Here is a 24,336-nt window from a genome sequence, read left to right as displayed (position 1 = left end):
GGTCACAGATACCTTAAAAAGGTAGGGGCGTGGATCAGAAAACCAGTCAATCTAAATAAATTCATTAGGCTCGCATGACTGGGAATTCAGATATAAATCTGTTCACAGGTCACAGATACCTTAAAAAGGTAGGGGCGTGGATCAGAAAACCAGTCAGTATCTGGATTGACCACCATTTGCCTCATGCAGCACAACACATCTTCTTTGCGTAGAGTTTATTGGGCTGTTGATTGTGGCCTGTGGAATATTGTCCCACTCCTTTTAAATGGCTGTGCGGAGTTGCAGGATATTGGCGGAAACTGGGACACTCTGTCGTACACGTCAATCCAGAGCGTCCCAAACATGCTCAATGAGTGAGTGACATGTCTGGTGAGTATGCAGGCCATGGAAGAACTGGGACATTTTCAGCTTCCAGGAATTGTGTACAGATCCTTGCAACATGAGGTAGTGCTTATGATGCTGAAACATTAGGTGACCTCATGGCTTGGTTTTTTCTGTGACATGCACTGTCAACTGTGGGACCTTATATAGACAGGTTTGTGCCTTTCCAAATCATGTCCAATCAATTGAATTTACCACAGGTGGACTAATATCAAGTTGTAGAAACATTTCAAGGATGATCAATGGAAACATGATGCACCTGAGCTCAATATCTAGTCTCATAGCCAAGGGTCTGAATACTTATGTAAATAAGGTATAACGTATTTTATTTATTTATTTTATTTTTGCAAAATTGTTTTAAAAAACTGTTTTCGCTTTGTCATTATGGGATATTGTGTGTAGTCATACCCCTTGACTTATTCCACATTTGGTTGTTTTACAGAATCTAAATGAATTCAATGTTTGTTTTTTTATCCATGACCCATCTACACACAATACCCTATAACGACAAAGTGAAAACATTTTCAGGTTTTGCCATCACTTTTCAAGTAGATTTAAGTCAAAACTGTAACTCAGCATTGACTGTCTTCTTGATAAGCATCTCCAGTGTAGATTTGGCCTTGGGTTTTAGGTTATTGTCCTGCTAAAAAAGTGATTTCATCTCCCAGTGTCTAGTGTAAAGCAGACTTAACCAGGTTTTCCTCTAGGATTTTGCCTGTGCTTAGCTCCCTTCTATTTATTTTTTTTATCCTGAAAAACTTCCTAGTCCTTAAAACTTCTTAAGGCTAGGGGCCACTATTTTCACGTCCAGATGAAAAGTGTGCCCAAAGTAAACTGCCTGCTACTCAGGCCCAGAAGCTAGGATATGCATATTGGTAGATTTGGATAGAAAGCACTCAAAAGTTTCTAAAACTGTTAAAATGATGTCTGTGAGTATAACAGAACTTATTTGGCAAGCGAAACCCAGAGGACAAACCATCCAGAAATGTTTTTTTTTAGGTCACTCTCTTTTCAATGGATTTTCTATGTGGACTAGATTTCTAAGGCACCTGCTTGCAGTTCTTATTGCTTCAACTAGATGTCTTTAAAAATTGGTTGATGTTTTTCCTTTGAGAAATGAAGTAGTAGCCATTTCCTATCTGGGTGGATAGCAAAGTGGACTGTTGTGATTGGGGCACGCAACCTGAAAGCTCGCTCCACTTTGTTTTCGTCCGGTATTGAACACAGTTTATTTCATCTTAATTTTTTTTTTTTTACGTTTAAAAATACCTAAAGTTGGATTAGGAAAGTTGATTAAAATGTTTGGATCAAGTTTACAGGTAACTTATTAGATAATTTGTAGTCATGATGAGCGAGTTGGAACCGGTGTATTTTCTGAATCAAACGCGCCAAATAAATGGACGTTTTGGGGATATAAAGAAGACATTTATCGAACAAAAGGACCATTTGTGACGTTTAATGGACATATTGGAGTGCCAACAGAAGAAGATCTTCAAAGGTAAGGCATGAATTATATCGTTATTTCTGACTTTTGTGTCGCTCCTGGTGGGTTGAATTATGATTTTCATGTGTATGTTTGCTGGGGTGCTGTCCTCAGATAATAGCATGGTTTGCTTTCGCCGTAAAGCCTTTTTGAAATCTGACACTGTGGCTGGATTAACAAGAAGTTCATCTTTAAACCGATGTATAACACTTGTATGATTTATGAATTATTATTTTGAGTATTTCTGTTTTTGAATTTGGCGCCCTGTTATTTCACTGGGTGTTGTCAAATCAATCCTGTTAACGGGATTGGCGGGCGAAGGGATCACTAAGAAGTTAACAATTACAAGCATATCCATAATATGATGCAGCCACCACTATGCTTGAAAATATGGAAAGTGGTATTCAGTAATGTTGTATTGGATTTGCCCCAAACGTAACACTTTATATTCAGGACAAAAAGTTAATTTCTTTGCCAAATGTTTTGCAGTATTACTTTAGTGTCTTGTTGCAACATGATGCATGTTGATGATCAAACCCCCGTGGAAAGTTCATTAGCATAATAACATCCCCATAAAAAATATGTTTGTTTAAGCTACGTATTTTTTTTACATTGGATGTGTCTCAATCCACCACATCCGTCAATGACGCACATCCTCATCTGCGGTGAAAGGTGACAGAGCGATGTTTGTCAGACCATGAGACATCCCGAAAGTCGGTCTCCTAACAAAATCGTCTGTAGCGTCCAAACAGCTTAGCCTACAAATGATTATGACCCTTCTCTTTTTTGTTCTACAAAGTGTCTTGGGACTCGGTACAGCTGATTTCTGCCAGTTTCTGTCTGTAGCGTCAAAACAGTTTGGGTACACACTTATATGAACCCTCTGTGGAATGGTGAGACTCTCATGAACAAGTACATTGGTTGTTTTGCTCTAGGACATCAGGCCTACAGGCCTCATAACACTTGTCTGAAGGGCCCCGGTATCAGTTGAAAAAGTGTATTGAAGTATATATGGAGACTGTTAAGTGCCAAAATTAAGTTTAAATACATGTAAAAAAAAAAATACAATAAAAATGTTGAATTTTTTTTTCCTGATCTTTCTTATATCTCTCGGATATAATACAGACACAACAAACTTCCTTTAGATTATTTTTGGGACTATCTGTTGTTCCATGTAGTGGATCTGTTATTCAAATCATTTGTACGAGCTAATAGCAGTAAGGCCCAATTTTTTTTCCATCAAATAACTTTTCATATATTTTGGGAGGAGACTTCAAGGGGTCATAAAATTCTAAATCAAATAGCTAAATATATATTGAACAAAAATATATAACGAATGTTGCGTTTATATTTTTGTTCAGTGTGCGTTTATATTTTTTGTTCAAGGTGCAGGGCAGGGTACTGGGCGGAGGCCGGCTAGTGGTAACTATTTAACAGTCTGATGGCCTGGAGAGAGATTATGTTTTTCAGTTCTCGATCCCAGCTTTGATGCACGTGTACTGTCTCTGGCTTCTAGATGGTAGCAGGGTGAACAGTCTTGGCTCGGGTGGCTAAGGTCCTTGATGATCTTCTTGGCCTTCCTGTGACACTGGGTACTGTAAATGTCATGGAGGGCAGGCAGTGTGCCCCTAGTGATGCACTGGGCTGACCACACCACCCTCTGGAGAGCCAGTAAGGTTTAGGCCATAGAGAATGTTTTGAACCCAATACAATGCTTTTGGTTTAAAATGTATTTAAGATCAGTTTATTATTAATCACCCATTCATTCTGGTACTGACTGCAACTCCTTATGTAGAGTGTGGAATCATCCGCATACATAGTCATTCTAGCTTTGTGTAAGACCACTGGTCTGTATGCGGACTGTTGATATCTAGTGGAAGCAATAAGAAGACCACTGGTCTTACACAAAGCTAGAATGACTATGTATGCAGACTTTTGATATCTAGTGGAAGCAATAAGAAGACCACAGGTCTTACACAAAGCTAGAATGACTATGTATGCAGACTTTTGATATCTATTGGAAGCAATAAGAAGACCACTGGTCGTACACAAAGCTAGAATGACTATGTATGCAGACTTTTGATATCTAGTGGAAGCAATAAGAAGACCACTGGTCTTACACAAAGCTAGAATGACTATGTATGCAGACTTTTGATATCTAGTGGAAGCAATAAGAAGACCACTGGTCTTACACAAAGCTAGAATGACTATGTATGCAGACTGTTGATATCTAGTGGAAGCAATAAGAAGACCAGTGGTCTTACACAAAGCTAGAATGACTATGTATGCAGACTTTTGATATCTAGTGGAAGCAATAAGAAGACCACTGGTCTTACACAAAGCTAGAATGACTATGTATGCGGATGATTCCACACTCTACATAAGGAGTTGCAGTCAGTACCAGAATGCCCTGAGGTACACTCCACTGTATATTTCTGATGTTAGAGAAGTTTCAATTGAAGAACACTTTCTATTCTATTGGATACATACCTCTCCAACCATGCAAGGGCACGTGATGTAAAACAGCATTAATCCAGATGGCTCTAACAGTTCTCACAGTTAGTTTCTTAAACAGGTGCATGCTTGTCAACAATTGGCATTAATAGTTTTGTAAATACTTCCAGTTCTGAATCGAGATTCCCTTCCTCATACACATCAGACCAACATTTTTTTTATTTTTTTTTTATTTTTATTTTTTTATTTTACCCCTTTTTCTCCCCAATTTTCGTAGTATCCAATTGTTGTAGTAGCTACTATCTTGTCTCATCGCTACAACTCCCGTACGGGCTCGGGAGAGACGAAGGTTGAAAGTCAAGTCACTCCGATACACAACCAACCAAGCCGCTGCTTCTTTAACACAGCGCACATCCAACCCGGAAGCCAGCCGCACCAATGCGCCGGAGGAAACACCGTGCACCTGGCCACCTTGGCTAGCGTACACTGCGCCCAGCCCGCCACAGGAGTCGCTGGTGCGCGATGAGACAAGGACACCCCTACCGACCAAGCCCTCCCTAACCCGGGCGACGCTAGGCCAATTGTGCGTCGCCCCACGGACCTCCCGGTCGCGGCCGGTTACGACAGAGCCTGGGCGCGAACCCAGGACTCTGATGGCACAGCTGGCGCTGCAGTACAGCGCCCTTAACCACTGCGCCACCCGGGAGGCCCTACTGTACATTTTTTACATCTTCAACAAAAGTTCTGAGAAAATATTTCATATGATCTTTTAGAAATTACACTAGGCCCAAACTTTGGCACTTTGGTTTTCCTTGTTATGGACACAATGTTACGGTCACTACAGCCAATGGAAACTGATATTGCTTTGGAGCAAAGCTCTGCAGCATTATGATATGATCAATACAAGTGAATGTCACAGATCCAACACTATTGGTATGCACTATAGTTGGTTGAGCTGGGTCATATTACAGTTAGAAGCTCCCCCTTGAGAGGACAGCTACAGTAGTTGCTGACCAGTCAATGTTCAGGTCACCCAGAAAATAGACCTCTGTTAATGTCACGCACGTTATCAAGCATTGCACACATATTGTCAATAGCACTTGGTGGTCTATAGCACCACCCCAAAAGAAGAGGATTTAGATGATTTTGACATGAGCTCCTCTCTTAATTTTACAGGAATATGGCTCTGAACATATACAGCAACACCTCCCCCATAGGCATTCTTGTCTTTTCTGTAGATGTTATATTGCTACTGCTGCATCAAAGGAATTATCTAAGTGTGTTTCAGAGATGGCCAGTATATGAATTGTATCCGATGTTAGCAAGTTATTGATTACATGAACCTTATTTCTAAGGCTACATATTAATATGGGCTACTCTTAGGCCTTTCCTTATTTTATCGGAGATTAATAAATGTGTGTGTAAAACATTTTGTGTGTGTGAGTGATATTGGACTGTAGCTACTGACCTTTAGGCTTGGCTCTCTCATTCCTCCCAGGCTTTTGGGATGGAGGGTGGACAATCACTCTGTCTTAGCTGATGTAAGCAATGTTCCCATGCTCTCTGGCAGCTGTCATAGCTGGGATAAGTTTTTTCCGCCTCTGGCACACAGCTTCAGAGAAGTCCTCGTTGAGGACCATGTTGGTTCCTCTCAAGTTCTTGGCTCAGATCAGGCTTGTGGGATTAATTCATTAAACAGAACCCAGACGGCTCTGATTATATCATACTGCTGGATGGATACATCTTTGGAGCCCTTTCTCTACAATTAAGTAAGTCATACTGTATAGACAGTCAGCCGTCTAAGCAGTCCAATGTTAGATTAACTTTAGATGATCTGCACTGCAGACTCCTTATGTGCTATGTTCTAATGAGCTATAACACTATGACATGAGGCTGAGGTTGACCGTTGACAACCATTCAATACAACCGTGACATGAGCATACTTTGTTTTACTGTGTGGTTTGGTTTCATTGCATTCAGGCTTTGCCACCCAGAACATATTGTGTGATACATTAGTGAATTTGACTACAAATAGGGGCTATTATTGAGTTAGCCACAAGATGACACTGTAAGACTAGGTTTCTGAAACTCAACTGCAGTTGATAGAAAGCAGAGACATTTTTGGCCTGCTCAATACTGTACTCTTGTGGCCATTCTATGAATCAAAAGTCCAGTCCAAAGCTCTTCCATGCTCTCTCCAAACAGTCACTCAACACAAACATACAACATCAGGCAGTTTTAGCTTATATATTTATATATATATACGTATTATATCCTAGAATCAGAGCATCATGGCTTAGAATTAGAAACACATCAATATTCTTGACACAGATAACATATACGGTACTCATGGTGGTAGTGAACAAAGAACTGGAGAGGGAAGAAGAGAAAGTGTGTGTGTGTGAGAGAAAAAACAGATACAACCTAAACCTGATCTCAAAGCAGTTGAACTAGAAGATCTGGACCAGTACATGTATGTATCAACGTGTAATGTACAGTATACATTCATAGAAGCACATCTCTTCCTATGTGTGGAGAATGTAATTCTACCCTTGACTAAAAAGGTATGGATGGGGTGTTTGTAGTTTTGTAGTGGTGGTGAGGGTGGAGGCAAGGGGGTGTGACGTCTCACCTCAACCCCTCTGAAGAGTTGTTCTGGGCTTGGGGGAAAGGAAGAGCGCTCCGCTCCGTTCCTCTACATAAAATATTAATTTCACAGAAACTCCTCAGCCTTTAATAATTCTGAAAGAAGTATGCCGAAAGCGAGCCCTTGCTACCCCAGGCACGTTCACTCTCTCTGGACAATGGATCCAAGGGAGCACGGTGAGAAAGGATAGTGGGAACAAGGAAAATAAAGAGTGAGGGAAGAGGAAGAGAGACAGAGGGAGATAAATAGAAAGAGAAAAGGAGGGGTGGATTTAGATGTATTCCTCACATTTTATGTAACAGACGGCTTGCTTTGAACAGTATATTGGGGGGGGGGGGGGGGGCAACAGGCAAATAGTGATAATGGTTGAAATAAAGGATTGAAAGCAAATGGTGAAGGAAGGAGTAAAAAAGAGCTACATTTATGGGCATAGGACATGTTGGGCTCATATAGGGAAGGAGAGGAATTGTGTGTGTGGACAAGATAGAAAACTTGTCCATAGCTCTAGAACACTTATCTGCATTGTTGTATAGCCTGGGGTTGACCACAGAGGCACCGGGACCATAAATAGGCAAGAAGACAACACAAAGGGTTTCTGGGCAAAACAAGGGCTTTTAGTGACACTTAAAATCAACAGGCCTAGCTCTGTGAGAGCATGTAACTCAAAATATCATATGAGTCAAAACTCCTTTGACAGAACTGTTGGAGAGCCTTCACGAGGCCATGTTGCTTTCTTCTTTATGAGAGGTGTTCCAGTGTTTAGTGTTCCAACTGGCAGCCATTTAAAGTTTAAATAATCTCAAACCTCCTCCAGTGTCCCTATATTCCCCTAGCCCGGGGACTAACTACACACCAGCTGCTAGCCCATCATAGTACCAGATCTCATCTGGCCTGTGTTTCACCCACATAATATCATCATGACCACATCAAACGATCCAGGCTAATCCGAGGCCAATCGCGTACCGTCTCTCTGAGACTCTGACTAAACGGTCTCTTCTGGTGTTTGTATATGGCGTGGCCCTCACCTGGCCTGCCATGCAGTCTACTGATAAGGCCTGGCTGTGGAGAATCAATCAGAGAGAGACAGGCTAGACTAGAACCTTTCTGTATTGTAGCGACCGGTCAGCGGGAGAAATGAGGCATGAAGGAAATCTAAGGTGATTATCTTTATTACCAGCCAGGAGAGTCACCATAGAAATTATAAGAGGGAGGCGAGAGGGCTGGAGAACACACTGAGAGTGGTAGACATCAGCTGGACACAATACTATAAATAGACCCTGTGCCAACAACTAATGACACCTGGATTATCTCTCTCCCTCACTCTCTCTTCCTCCTTGCTGCCTTTTTTCTCTCTTCCGGCACTTCCTCTGACTTTCCAAATCATTATCTCTTCATCTCCCTGACAATTTTTTTCCTTTCACTCCACTCACTCCATCTTTCTTTGCCTCCCCTTTTCCTCTCCTCTCAATTTGTCCTTTTCTCTCCAAGTCTGTCACTCCACATTTCTCATTCTCTCCTCCTCCATCCCTGTGACAGGTGAGAGGGGAGCTTCATGAGGAAGAGCCTTCTTATCTTCTCTAACAAATCCTTCCCTAAGGTCCCAGGGACCTATCCTCCATTCTGACTGATAGTGAGAGTTGATAGCCATGGACATTGCAGCGGGAGGAATCTTATGCAAAGTGAAACAGGCCAGATCCACTTCCAAAAAGCCCTCAACAATCTGAATGCTTTTAACTGAGAGCCATGGAATACACACAGGAAACTTTGTCTTAGCTGTTCGGTTTGCTGTCATGCACCAAACTTTCAGCAGTAATTCTGAGTGTCAGTGGAATATACAATTATCAACAACACATGGTGATCCAGGCACGGTGCCCTCGGGCTTTGAAAGGATAGGTGGCAGGCAGGTGACAGGTACACCATGCCACAATGCTCCAAGGCAACCCTGAATTAGGATGTCAAGGCAATGCAACCCCAACAAAGGAACAATAACAACCCAAAGTTGTATGACAATAGCTAAAAAAGGCACAGAGAGTAGAAGTGGCTGGTTTTGTTTCATATTGAAGTTAATAACCCATACATCAAAAATCGGGTTGAAATAACCTAACCTACGTCTTCTACCAACTTACATTAATTATTTCATGCCTAGCAGGGAATCCCACCCAGAACGAATGGAATGTCAGCTTTATGCATCATCCTTGTAAAGGCATTACAGGGCATTAAGTCCCATATGGGTTTGAATTGGTCTCAGCAGTACAGGATTACAGCACTGCAGGGATTATCCCTCCCTTGAAGTAAATACTGGAGGCAGGAATAGGGGTGGGATAGGGAACTGGGGATGGGGAATAAGACTGGGGCAAGGGTGGCCGCCGTGGGGATGGGGGACAGAGGTTGGAGTTTTGGCTGGGGTATGGGGGATACAGTATGTCTAGGTCCCTCCCCTGAAGAAAATACAGGAACAGCCCATGCTCTGGGGAATGGGGATAAATTTAGGGCTGGGTGGCTTGGATCTGGTGGATATTGTGATGGGGTATGGGGGATAAAGTGTGTCTGAGCATCAGACAAGAGCTTCCGACACTGACACCTCACCTTCAGCCAAAGCTCTCAGTCGCACAGAGCCAGATCAGAGCCTATGACCTGGGACCATATCTCTAACTGTTAGGGACCAAACCACAGGATTGCCTCTGGGGGAGGATTTCATCTAATGTGATTGAGACAGATTCGGGTGCATTGTTTCTAATATTTTGCAATCAGAAAATGAAATGTGCAGAATGAGTGAAATACCTATGCAAAGTGTAAGAAATCCTGCTTTTAAATATGAATATCCAGCCATCACCAGCTGATTAGCCTGTCTGTCCAGTTACAATCTGGCTCAATATTGATGAAGGATCATAAGGATCTTGTGGACTTCATGTACTGGGTTATTATGAACATCGGCCTTGCCTGCTAATCATACATTAGACACACTGACCTCCAACCATGTGGGTTGGAGGGGCTTATTCATGGAGGTTTAGAGGTACAATCTGTGCTATTTAGCAATCAAGAGCTGGTTCATATCCTGCTCGAAGGTTGCATTTAAGAGATGTGCCAGTTTAAGTCCTGCTTCCCCAGTTAGATTCATTACAAGATTCTGAAATATTTGATGCTACAGCCCACCTACGCCCTTTCAGGCACTAGTATTGGTGATGGGTTAAACTGGAGCAGCGTAGTCAACCTCAGCCTTAGACTAGCCCTCTAAGGACACCCCGGGTGGGGCATCTATTACCATTCTAATGTGATTCTTCCCGCCTCGATGGTGTGGAGGATTGTGCAGCCTGAGCTAATGTTGCTGCCTGAAGAAGACAAATGGTTGCACTTCCACATAGTAGAGGCATGGGTTATCTCGTTAGAGTCTAACCACAATGTGAGTGTTCATTGATGGGTTATCTCGTTAGCGGCTAAGCGGCTAGCCACAGTGTGAGTGTCCATTGTGGCCAGGGTTTAGATTGCATCCAAGGATTAACCTGAGCTAAAAGGGATGAATGAGATAGCAGCCCTTTGGTCCCTGTGACTAATGGCTAATGACTGATTCAGGGTCAGCTAGCTTGGGGCAAGGGCTCATAGTGGAGTGGTTACTCTGGAAATCTACCACAGTAGCTACTTCAACTGCCCAGCCAAGAATTTCACCAATGTTTGGCATCATTATCATGGTTATATCTGCTGTTTAAATCCCTGGGCTGGCCACCTAAGCGTTTTTTGCGTGTCTCCTAAATCCAAACAAATATGTATATATAAAAACTCAGCAAAAAAAGAAATGTCCCTATTTCAGGGCCCTGTCTATCAAAGATAATTTGTAAAACTCCAAATAACAGATATTCATTGTAAAGGGTTTAAACACTGTTTCCCATGCTTGTTCAATGAACCATAAACAATTAATGAAAATGCACCTTTGGAACGGTCGTTAAGAAACTAACAGCTTACAGATGGTAGCAATTGAGGTCAGAGTTATGGAAATGTAGGACACTAAAGAGGCCTTTCTACTGACTCTGAAAAACACCAAAAGAAAGATGACCAGGGTCCCTGCTCATCTGCGTGAACGTGCCTTAAGCATGCTGCAAGGAGGCATGAGGACTGTAGATGTGACCAGGACAATAAATTGCAATGTCCGTACTGTGAGACGCCTAAGACAGCGCTACAGGGCGACAGGACGGACAACTGATCGTCATAGCAGTTTCAGACCACATGTAACAACACCTGCACAGGATCGGTACATCTGAACATCACACCTGTGGGACATGTACAGGATGGCAACAACAACTGCCCGAGTTACACCAGGAACGCACAATCCATCCATCAGTGCTCAGACTGTCCGCAATAGGCTGAGAGAGGCTGGACTGAGGGCTTGTAGGCCTGTTGTAAGGCACAAACCCACCGTCGCTGGACCAGACAGGACTGGCAAAAAGTGCTCTTCACTGACGAGTCGTGGTTTTGTCTCACCAGGGGTGATGGTCGGATTCGCGTTTATCATTGAAGGAATCTGGAGAAGGTCTGTATGGAGGAGTGGGACAAAATCCCTGCTGCAGTGTGTGCAAACCTGGTCAAGAACTACAGGAAACGTATGATCTCTGTAATTGCAAACAAAGGTTTCTGTACCAAATATTAAGTTCTGCTTTTCTGATTTATCAAATACTTACGTCATGCAATAAAATGCAAATGAATTACTTAAAAATCATGCAATGTGATTTTCTGCATTTTTGTTTTAGATTCCGTCTCTCACAATTGAAGCGTAACCATGATAAAAATGACAGTGTATCAAATACTTGTTCTCCCCACTGTATAATAGACAGCGAGTAGCAGCAGTTTAAAAACAAAGAAGGGGGGGTGGGGTCAATGTAAATAGTCCGGGTGGCCATTTTATTAATTGTTCAGCAGTCTTATGGCTTGGGTGTAGAAGCTGGTATAGAGCCTTTTGGACCTCGACTTGGTGTTCCGGTATCGCTTGCTGTGCGGTAGCAGAGAGAACAGTCTATGACTTGGGTGACTGGAGTCTTTGACATTTTTTTGGGCCTTCCTCTGACACCGCCTAGTATATAGGTCCTGAATGGCAGGAAGCTTGTCCCAGTGATGTACTGGGCCAACACATATGGAATCATGAGAATCACAATACATATCGTATCGCCACCTATATATCATGATAATATCGTATTGTGAGGTCCCTGGCAATTCCCAGACCTAATATCTACCACTTATGACTGCCTGTACCTGTCGTACTGTAGCTAATACATGCAATATGCTTGCCCATGATTCTCCTAGTCTGATTCTCAGAGGCAGTTAGTTTCTTCTCGTGTCAATCAGACAAGGCAGTGTATTTCAGCTCTATGTGTTTTTTTAACCAGCAAAGTTTATTTATATATAACAACAGTACAAAGTGAATCCTTGGCTTGCAAAATAGGTGTGCTTCATATTTACAATAGGTACACAATAATATATTATCATAACAAAACCAAAGCAAATAAAAAAAACACAAGAACAATTTCTTTAAATACTTTTAACCTTCTTACAATTTTCACAACACTTTTATAAAACAACAAGGACAGCCATTATTATGATCATTGTCATTATTTGTATTGATTATATTACAGAACTCCAGTGTCTACAAAGGGGTGTCTACATTGTGTTGTGTTTAGAATGGAAGAAGGATATTCATTTCATTTTCCGGGATATTTTTGACATGAAGAGAATATTACTAATCTGATGTTCAATTCCTCCGACTGACATGAGAAAAGAAAAATGTTGAATAATTATTGTTTTTCTGTGAGTAATGAAACATACCAGTAAACCCATCACTACATCACCTACAGCGCCAAGAGCAGAAAAGTGCACAATCTTCTTCAATTAGGTCTCATGTCTTCTGTAGTGGGAACGAAGTCGCTGTGTAATAATATTCTATCGCCAAAGTGTATCAACTGCAACACGTCTCAGAGACCATTAACTGGCTGTGAAATTCAATTCTGCGCTGCAGAATGTCAAACAAACGTAATTATAAAAAATTCACCTTTGAAATTCTTATTGAATGTCATCATCTCCCAAGAAATACAAAAGTGTATAGTATGAAAAAATCAATTAAAATCTCTTTCACAAAACGTCAGATGCAGACAGATGTGAGTTAAGACTTGATAAGGAATAATACGATGTGTGAAATGTATTTTCTATTGGTGTTATGGCATGCTGACCAAAAGACAAGGTTCGATTTATAATTTTAAGAACAGTGAAGCAAAAACAGTGAATGGTAGTTCATGAAAATAAAGACAAATCAAAAACAGAACATTAAATAAAAATCCCTTAAGAGAAAAGCAAACTTTGTTCAAGTCAAATCCCACCTTTTCCTTTAAAGGCCCAGTGCAGTCAAAAACATGAGGTGGATTAATACTGTTAAATCGTGAAAAATATGATAACACCCTTTAAGTGTAAGAGCTGTTTGAAAAGACCGCCTGTAATTTCAGCCTGTTTTGGTGGGATGGAGTTTTGCTTGAGAAATTGCTCTTGCTGAGAAGCTATTTTGTTTTGTTTTTGACCATTTTGATTGAAAACAATCACAGTAAGGTACTTAATTGTTACCCAGAAATGATTTGATATTGAGATAAAAATGTCTGCCTTGGGCCTTTAATCTGTTACTACTATGGAGAATATAGCATAACAATATACAAGGTACATTTGAGCATGAGTGTCTGTGTCTATATTTAGAGTGCACCTATAGACACAGTATTTGTGTTGAGCAGGAGTAGTTACTGCTTACCAGGGGGCCAACAGACCCCCCCCCCCCCCACCACCTCTCTCCCTATACCCATCCACCCCCCTTGGCTGGAGATATTAATACCATGCCAATCATGTGGTCTCACTGCATTTCTCTTTACCAGTTTTGATGTGTTTTTCATCTATCTCCTGATCACACAACTACACTCCGATCAAAGCGCTTCAAAGCAGGAAACCAGAGCTAAAGGGGTTTCTCAGGGCCTCCCGAGTGGCGCAGCGGTCTAAGGCACTGCATCGGTAGTGCTTGAGGTATCACTACAGATCCGGGTTCGATCCCGGGCTGTGTCGCAGCTGGCCACGTCCGGGACACCCATGAGGGTGCACACAAATGGCCCGGCGTCGGCCGGGTTAGGGGAGGGTTTGGCTGGCCAGGATGTCCTTGTCCCATCTCGCACTAGCAACTCCTGTGGCGGCCTGGGCGCAGTGCATGCTGACACGATCGCCAGTTGTACGGTGTTTCCTTCGACACATTGGTGTGATTGGCTTCCAGGTTATCCAAGCAGTGCGGCTTGGCCGGATTGTGTTTCAGAGGATGCATGGCTCTCGACCGGTGATTCTCCCGAGTCGGGAGATGCAGCGATGGGATAAGACTGTAACTACCAATTGGGGAGAAAAAGTAGAAAAAAATGAAAGTGTTTCTCTCTCTCATTTCTGACTGAGCTCTACTCTTCAAACAGCTCTGGCGAGATGACTGAATCACCGCCCACCTTCCTGTACAGAACCAGGTCATAACCTCTTCACCTTTTCACTTCTTCACACACCGTGGCAGCCCAGGTACCTTATCAAAAAGACAATGTCAAATTCAACAAAATGGAGCCACCAGAGGCTGCAGATTAGTGTTGAAATGGTGAAGAAGAATCAGGAGAACTTTTATGGTTTTATGGTTGGTTCATTTGGAGTTCTAAGGCAGCAGAGAAAATAATAAGCACCTTTCATCCATCAACATTGGTGTTATATTTTCTCCATCCATAAATAATGTAATTGTACTGTACACCTTTAATACTACCTAGTTTCAAGTACTTGATGTAAACAATGAGCAAACATCAAAGTCTGGAGAAAACAGAATGGTGGTGGTCACTAATCCAGCAGAGTGAATCTACAGTATGTGGTCATCCAGCTTTGACAGGTACATGTAAGGTTCCCTTTAATTCCTCACTGGAAGTCAGTCTATATATCCTTTCATGAATGGGTTAAGTTTGGTACAGGACAATCCAATCTTACCAAAGATCTACCTGGTAATGTAACATGCATTATGTCTGACGTGTATATCCTCTTTTGTCCATGCTTGCGGTTGAGATATTTCTTCTTAACTATTACTAGTAACTATTATACGGAGTTGTGTCTCTCCTGAGCCTACTACAGTACCTTCCTTCGTACCTGCTGCCTGTTCACTAGCTTCCAGTTACATGAGCACCTCTCTACAGACTCTACTTCAGTTTGACGGCGTGGCTGGCTCCCTCTGTAAAGCATTAATCGATTTGGACACATCAGTGAATCATTTTTAAATGACAGGATCTTTTGGCACTTACTCAAACTAGACCCACACAGGCTTCTTCTTACTATCTTTTAGAAAGACATTGTTGTTGGTGTACTGGTTGGGTAGAAAACTAACGTCTGCTAACATTTAGCTGCTGGCCATCTCCAGCTAACCTGATCCATTGGCACTTAAAAAACAAAGATAGACCTTGAAAACACTTCTTCTGACATGTGATACGATGCATGCAAGTTTGACACACACACTTGATCTGATCCCCAAAAGCGATACAAACAATGGTTATATTACGGAGTATTTTCACTATCGCTGCCACCGGCCGGACGGCCTCAGTCCCCATCTTGGCAGGCCTCTAGAATCTAGTCTCCAGTACATTATGGTATTTGTACGTTAAGGGCAGCGTAGCCACGGCAAAGACGCCTACAATACAGACGGCATAGTACACACCCTCCTATGATAGAGATAGAGATTTGGTAACAGGTGAAACATTGTGAGTGGGGCAAAGGACTAGGACGGATGAATTTTCAGTACATGTTCAGTTAGCCATCTATTTAGACATTATAGAGTTCTGTTCAACTAACTCCATTTTGTTTAGAAAACAAACCCAAAGGAAAAAGAAAAACCCACATCTGCTTTTGTACATTCACATACATTAACATGTATGAAACAGAACCTACAGTACATACAGATTACGTTACTGCTGAGGAGGGTCTTATACAAACCAGTATGGTGCTGGTTGTTGTTTTGTCCTTATACCCAACATACTCTGTGGACCTGTGTATTTTCTCTTATCACACAGGGTAAAGGGGTTTGGGGTTGATAAGCATGCTGTTTGAACTTTGACCCCTCCAGAGGTCGCCTGTTCTGAGTTCCGTTCGCTCTCGTACGATGAGGATGCATTTGGTTGGTTTCTGTACAGGGCTGATGGGTTACAGTCAGAGCTGGGTTCTGTCCACTTGGTCTCGAGTATCATGTTGATAAGGAATGGTAATACTGTCTGAGGAGAACAGAGAACAGAGAGCAGGACAAGACATGACATAGCACCATGTCTTTCTGATCGCTACACCACCCTATAACATGTGTTATAACACAACCTTTGACTTTGTACAGTACAACAATGTCCATGTATGTATCAAGAGGAAGATGGCTCAACTGTAACCAATAAAATCAAAATGTACACATACAAAAATAAACATTTGGAAGCAAAACTCAGGAACAATATCTCTGGAATCAAACATGAGAAGTCTTTATCCTCCATCTCTCTTCTCCTTCTTCTTTCAGTGTCTCTGTTGTGAGTTGAGCAGACGGAGAGTGTATCTGACTATAAGATCTCCCCTCTGTTTGTTCTGTCTCTCAACAAACCTCTCTTTCAGGGCTATACACACACACAACACAAAAATAATATCCTTTGGAAAGAAAAATGCCATGTAGCCTTTATGGAGGTGTGTGGTGTGGTCGTCCCACCTTACATCATCATCATGACCTTCCATGTTTCCCGAGACTATGGCGTCTTTTAGCCAGGTGGTGGCAATATGGCACGAGAGGAAAATAAGATAAAAACAAAACTCTTTGTTTGTGGATGTAAAAATGTCCCAGGTCCGTGGTGGTTCGGTGTCCATCACACGGTGAGTATCGGGACTGTTTGTTGGGTGGCTGATGGACATCCCGGGTCGGTTCAGTCGTCTAATCCCGTGGTCTGTCTCAGCTCTCCAGGGACATGGCTGAGATGAGCTGCTCCACCTTGTAGGCCAGACGTTGTTTCTTAGCCTGCTCGTCCTGCTCCAGGGCCATGGTGATCTGGGAGGGGTTAGAGACAGGACAACAACATGATTTAGTGTCACTCTAACCCGGAAGCCACATGCAGGGACTCCTTCAATTGCAAAGACCCTTCATATGCAAATAGTCTGCAAGAAAATTTCAAATAGAACATATAGACAATTGCTGGTGGGTATGCTGATGTAATGCTCAATTACATCTGTATAACATTGCCAATGTTGACTGAATGGTAAGGAATGATATTAATAAAGTATTCACTCAGCAAAACAATAAATGTCCTCTCACTGTCAACTGTGTTTATTTTCAGCAAACTTAACATGTGTAAATATTTGTATGAATATAACAAGATTAAACAACTGAGACAAAAACTGAACAAGTTCAACAGACATGTGACTAACAGAAATGAATAATGAATAATGTGTCCCTGAACAAGGGGGGGGGGGGGTCAAAATCAAAAGTAACAGTCAGTATCTAACAGTCAGTATCTGGTGTGGCCACCAGCTGCATGAAAAACTGCAGTGCATCTCCCCCTCATGGACTGCACCAGATTTGTCAGTTCTTGTTGTGAGATGTTACCCCACTCTTCCACCAAGGCACCTACAAGTTCCCGGACATTTCTGGGGGGAATGGCCCTAGCCCTCACCCTCCACTCTCCAATCGTTGGCCACAACAGAACACTGACATTCCTGTCTTGCAGGAAATCACGCACAGATCAAGCAGTATGGCTGGTGGCATTGTCATGCTGGAGGGTCATGTCAGGATGAGCCTGCAGGAAGGGTACCACATGAGGGAGGAGGTTGTCTTCCCTGTAATGCACAGAGTTGAGATAGCCTGCAATGACAACAAGCTCAATCCGATGATGCTGTGACACACCGCCCCAGACCACGACGGACCCTCCACCTCCAAATCGATCCTACTCCAGAGTACAGGCCTCGGTGTAACCAACCATAAAATCATAAAAGTTCCTTCAACGATAAATGCGAATCCGACAAAACCGTGACTCGTCAGTGAAGAGCACTTTTTGCCAGTCCTGTCTGGTCCAGTGACGGTGGGTTTGTGCCCATAGGCGACGTTGTTGCCGGTGATGTCTGGTGAGGACCTGCCTTACAACAGGCCTACAAGCCCTCAGTCCAGCCTCTCTCAGCCTATTGCGGACAGTCTGAGCACTGATGGAGGGATTGTGCGTTCCTGGTGTAACTCGGGCAGTTGTTGTTGCCATCCTGTACATGTCCCACAGGTGTGATGTTCGGATGTACCGATCCTGTGCAGATGTTGTTACACGTGGTCTGCCACTGTGAGGACGATCAGCTGTTCATCCTGTCCCCTTGTAGCGCTGTCTTAGGCGTCTCACAGTACGGACATTGCAATTTATTGCCCTGGCCACATCTGCAGTCCTCATGCCTCCTTGCAGCATGCCTAAGGCATGTTCACGCAGATGAGCAGGGACCTGGGCATCTTTCTTTTGGTGTTTTTCAGAGTCAGTAGAAAGGCCTCTTTACTAAGTTTTCATAACTCTGACCTTAATTGCCTAGAGTCTGTGATTTTTACGAATTATCTTTGAAAGGGACGTTTCTTTTTTTGCTGAGTTTATGACTCTGGTCTATGCCAGTTAGCACGCAAAAGGTCCAGACTTCACTGTCTGTTGGATGGGTGGGATCATGTGTGCTTTTTATTTAATGAATATAACATTGTCTCTGTTGGAGATGGTAACACAAAACCGATGAATCCAACTTGTGTAATGCCCTTTCTCGGTTTCATCTTATGCTTTTCTCTCTCCATAAATGTGGCATTTCTCAAGTCTTGTTCAAAGGGGAATCCGACAGGGTCTCCTCTCTGCTGTCTGCAGTGTCACACAGTCATGACATGCTGTATGTACATCAGCGTGACATCGCGGTGGCTGGCGGGGCTTTTTCATGTGCTTGTATCAAACAGGAAAAATACTACCCAATAAGATCACAGGTATGGGCCACATGCCACACAGTGACATCGATCCAAGGTATGGTTCAATGCTAATGCAGCTAATCTCTCCTTTTTCTAAATGACAGAAATGTATTCTATGTGAACAGTGGTTCATTGAACAAGAATAAGGGCTGATAAAGCTTGATATGCCTCACAGGAATAAACTGTGTTGCCATAACTAAGCATTGTAGGCATTGTGCTAAACACACTGTGGAGACATTAATGAAGACTAGTTTCTCTTAGGGTCTGTTGGCAGTCTGTACATAGCTCCAGCAATCTGTTCCATAGTAGATTCCCTGCCTGTTGTCTCGCTCTCAGCTGCTTAAGTGCTCTTCAAGGCTGGCAGAGCAGAGCCCAGCGGAGCCTCTCCTCCTCATACCACTCTGTTATTAATCTGCTGTGCTGTATGCAGGTGCAGCTCCCGCCCTCTGTCTACCATCTCCCTAATCCATTTAGTATTGCTCTAGCCCGTTCATAGAAGGGCCGTACAAGGAGTCAGGCAAGGAACAAACAACCCCGACAGCTACAGATAAGGGCATAAGCACTCAGGAGACAGGGAGAGGAGACACAGAGAGAGGGTGTGTGTGTGTGTGTGTGTGTGTGTGTGTGTGTGTGAGAGAGAGAGAGAGAAAGAAAGAAAAGTTAGAGTGGGGAAGGAGCATGAGGTAAAAGAAGAGACAAAGAGAGAAGAAAGTGCAGGATAGAGAGTGGCAATAAAAGAGATGGAACCTCTATGAGAGGTTTAAAGAGAGAGAGTTAAAGAGGTGGTCTATGAGAGGTTTAATAAAGAGAGAGAGTTAAAGAGGTGGTCAATGAGAGATTAAAATACAGAGTTAAAGAGGTGGTCTATGAGAGGTTTAATAAAGAGAGAGAGTTAAAGAGGTGGTCAATGAGAGATTAAAATACAGAGTTAAAGAGGTGGTCTATAAGAGGTTAAAAGAGAGAGAGGTAAAGAGGTGGTCTATGATAGGATACAAGAGAGAGAGTTAAAGAGGTGGTCTATGAGAGGTTAAAAGAGAGAGAGGTAAAGAGGTGGTCTATGATAGGATACAAGAGAGAGAGTTAAAGAGGTGGTCTATGAGAGGTTAAAAGAGAGAGAGTTAAAGAGGTGGTCTATGAGAGGTTAAAAGAGAGAGAGTTAAAGAGGTGGTCTATGAGAGGTTAAAAGAGAGAGAGTTAAAGAGGTGGTCTATGAGAGGTTTACAGAGAGAGAGTGAAAGAGGTGGTCTATGAGAGGTTAAAAGAGAGAGAGTTAAAGAGGTGGTCTATGAGAGGTTTAAAGAGAGAGAGATAAAGTGGTGTTCTATGAGAGGTTTAAAGAGAGAGAGTTAAAGTGAGCCCTAGTTCTAGCTACAGCAGCTTCAAGCTCTTATAGGGCAGAGAGGAAAGAGGAGATAGAAGAGAGAGTGGAAGAGAGAAAGATAAAAATAAAAGAAAGTGAGAGAGAAGAGAGAGTGGGCTCCTAATTCTTGTGAATGTGGTCTAATATAAAGGTCAGACTAATGGCTCCCAGAGGAGCTGCTGACATTAAAGCCGGAATGTCTCCATTACAGAAACCTTTCTCTTTCTCTCTCCTCTCTCTCCCCTCTCTCTCCTTCTCTCTCTCCCCTCTCTCTTTCCGTCTTCTCTCATTCTCTTTCTCCACATTGTTTCGCCTCTCTCCGTCACTTCTTTGTCGCATTATTCCATCCTTCTCTCACTTTCTCTCTCTCTCTCTCTCTCTCTCTCTCTCTCTCTCTCTCTCTCTCTCCTCCTCTCCTAATCATTCTCTCTCTCCTCCTCCCCTAATCATTCTCTCTCTCCTCCTAAATCTTTCTCTCTCTTTCTCTCTCTACTCCCTTTCTTTCTCACGTTGCCCTCCCTCATTCTCTGTCTGTCCCTCTAACTCTCTTTCTGTCTCTCCATCTCTCCCCTCTCTTTCCCTCAACCCCCCTCTTCACTCTCCCTGTGATCTGAGACAAATGGTCTGCTCCAGAGAGCCACAGAGAGAGGGAGAGAACATGGCTGTGTTCCTTCACACCACTCAGGGGATGGGGCGGCATGCTGAGCTGCTTGTACAGTTGCCGTTCCTGTCACTCCTCCACATATCATACACCCCCAGCCAGGTCTGCTACAGCTCTCACTGGCCCGGGACATATGGTACTTAGGATGGGTTATGTGATGTGGTAGAGTGGAGAGTATGGTTATTTTTAAGAATAGCATCAAATTAGAGAAACTTGGCCTTTCTGAAAGTTCTAGAAACACTCTAAATGAGTTAAGAATGACCTTTAACTAGCCTTGAGTGAATAGATGGGTTAATAGGATTGTAGCCTAGCCTATTAGAATGTCCATCCTTGCAGTGTGTGTGTGTGTGTGTGTGTGTGTGTGTGTGTGTGTATATATGTGTGTGTCAGGACTCACCTCCTCACTGTATTTGGAGACATAGGAGTAGATCTCGTTGAGAGCACTGAGCATGTTAAACTCTGTGGAGTGGAGCCTGGCCTGCTCTGCCAGGTAAGCATTCATGTCCTGGTCACTGATGGCTGGCAGACGGTTAATGTCGGCATAGTACCTGGAGGCACATACAGGGAGCGACACTCTCAACATGCACATATTCTATACCACAATGCTTTCCTGGAAAGTTGAGCCTCATTTTCTACATATTAGTCACATTTTACTAGTACATATATAATACTTAATATAATGCAAGTGTATCCAGGACCAAAACAGTTTGTATGAGCGGTAATAAAACAAGGATATAGAATTGTATGTGGGCAATTCTACGGTAACAGCATTGTGCTCAGACTTAAAATATGTGCCAAACAAAAACCTTTTATTTCAACGTTCAACAAATACAAAACTCTATGCACAAGGACACATTTTAACAATTTATACTTTTACAAAAACACATTTACTGTAAGAACTGTCCTATACTGTACTATACTGTGCTGTACTATACTGTGCTATACTGTGCTATACTGTGCTGTGCTATACTGTGCTATACTGTGCTATACTGTGCTGTCCTATACTGTGCTATACTGTGCTGTCCTATACTGTGCTGTCCTATACTGTACTATACTGTGCTGTACTATACTGTGCTATACTGTGCTGTCCTATACTGTGCTATACTGGGCTGTCCTATACTGTGCTATACTGTGCTATACTGTGCTGTACTATACTGTGCTATACTGTGCTATACTGTGCTATACTGTGCTGTCCTATACTGTGCTATACTGTGCTGTCCTATACTGTGCTGTCCTATACTGTACTATACTTTGCTGTCCTATACTGTGCTGTCCTATACTGTACTATACTGTGCTGTACTATACTGTGCTATACTGTGCTGTCCTATACTGTGCTATACTGTGCTATACTGTGCTGTCCTATACTGTGCTGTCCTATACTGTACTATACTGTGCTGTACTATACTGTGCTGTACTATACTGTGTTGTACTATACTGTGCTGTACTATACTGTGCTGTACTATACTGTACTGTACTCCACTGTACTGTCCTATACTGTACTATACTGTACTCCGATGTACTGTACTCCATTGTACTGTCCTATACTGTACTATACTCCACTGTGCTGTACTATACTGTACTGTACTATACTGTGCTGTACTGTACTGTACTCCACTGTGCTGTCCTATACTGTACTAAACTGTACTATACTGTGCTGTACTCCAATATACTGTACTCCACTGTGCTGTACTATACTGTGCTGTACTATACTGTACTGTACTATACTGTACTGTCCTCCACTGTGCCCTCCACCACTGTGCTGTACTCCACTGTGCTGTACTATACTGTACTGTCCTCCACTGTGCTGTACTATACTGTACTGTCCTCCACTGTGCTGTTCTCCACTGTGCTGTACTATACTGTACTGTATTCCACTGTGCTGTACTATACTGTACTGTCCTCCACTGTGCTGTTCTCCACTGTGCTGTACTATACTGTACTCCACTGTGCTGTACTATACTGTACTGTCCTCCACTGTGCTGTTCTCCACTGTGCTGTACTATACTGTACTCCACTGTGCTGTACTCCACTATACTGTCCTCCACTGTGCTGTCCTCCACTGTGCTGTACTCCACTGTGCTATACTAAACTGTACTGTACTATACTGTACTGTACTCCACTGTACTGTACTATACTTGCGCTATACTATACTGCCCTATACTATACTATACTCCACGGTGCTGTACTATACTGTACTGTACTCCACTGTGCTGTACTATACTGTGCTATACTGTACTCCACTGCGCTGTACTATACTGTGCTATACTGTACTGTACTGTACTCCACTGCGCTGTACTATACTTGCGCTGTACTATACTGTACTATACTGTACTATACTATACTGTACTCCACGGTGCTGTACTATACTGTACTGTACTCCACTGTGCTGTACTATACTGTACGATACTATACTGTACTACACTGTGCTGCACTATACTGTACTGTACTATACTGTACTGTCCTCCACTGTGCTATACTCCACTGGGCTGTACTATACTGTGCTGTACTATACTGTACTCCACTGTGCTGTACTATACTATACTGTACTGTACTCCACTGTGCTGTGCTGTACTCCGCTGTGATGTACTATACTGTACTATACTGTACTCCACTGTACTGTACTATACTGTACTCCACTGTATTGTACTCCACTGTGCTGTACTATACAGTGCTGTACTATACTGTGCTGTACTATACTGTGCTGTACTATACTGTACTCCACTGTGCTGTACTCCACTGTGCTATACTAAACTGTACTGTACTATACTGTACTGTACTCCACTGTACTGTACTATACTTGCGCTGTACTATACTGTACTATACTGTACTATACTATACTGTACTCCCCAGTGCTGTACTATACTGGACTGTACTCCACTGTGCTGTACTATACTGCGCTATACTGTACTGTACTGTACTCCACTGCGCTGTACTATACTTGCACTGTACTATACTGTACTATACTGTACTATACTATACTCCACGATGCTGTACTATACTGTACTGTACTCCACTGTGCTGTACTATACTGTACGATACTATACGGTACTACACTGTGCTGCACTATACTGGACTGTGCTATACTGTACTGTCCTCCACTGTGCTATACTCCACTGGGCTATACTATACTGTGCTGTACTATACTGTACTCCACTGTGCTGTACTATACTATACTGTACTGTACTCCACTGTGCTGTGCTGTACTATACTGTACTATACTGTACTGTACTCCACTGCACTGTACTATACTGTCCTCCACTGTGCTGTACTCCACTGTACTGTACTCCACTGTGCTGTACTATACAGTGCTGTACTATACTGTGCTGTACTATACTGTACTGTCCTCCACTGT

General features: G+C 42.7%; 1 protein-coding gene across 1 annotated transcript in view; it reads right to left on the bottom strand.

Annotated features, from left to right (window-relative positions):
* Positions 1–14,325: 14,325 nt before the first annotated feature.
* LOC139416721 (plexin-A2-like) overlaps positions 14,326–24,336 on the bottom strand; it is a 466,777-nt gene continuing 456,766 nt past the window's right edge. The window contains exons 31-32 of the mRNA XM_071165718.1: positions 21,382–21,532; positions 14,326–17,043 (exon numbers count right to left, since the gene is read on the bottom strand). Coding sequence (XP_071021819.1) covers positions 16,948–17,043; positions 21,382–21,532 — 247 coding nt within the window. The 3' untranslated portion in view covers positions 14,326–16,947. The remainder of the gene's footprint in view (positions 17,044–21,381; positions 21,533–24,336) is intronic.

Source organism: Oncorhynchus clarkii, chromosome 9 (assembly GCF_045791955.1).
Source record: "Oncorhynchus clarkii lewisi isolate Uvic-CL-2024 chromosome 9, UVic_Ocla_1.0, whole genome shotgun sequence".
Taxonomy (NCBI): domain Eukaryota; kingdom Metazoa; phylum Chordata; class Actinopteri; order Salmoniformes; family Salmonidae; genus Oncorhynchus; species Oncorhynchus clarkii.
The sequence above is the reverse complement of the archived record's forward strand: the minus strand, read 5'-3'. Positions and strand labels throughout refer to the sequence as shown.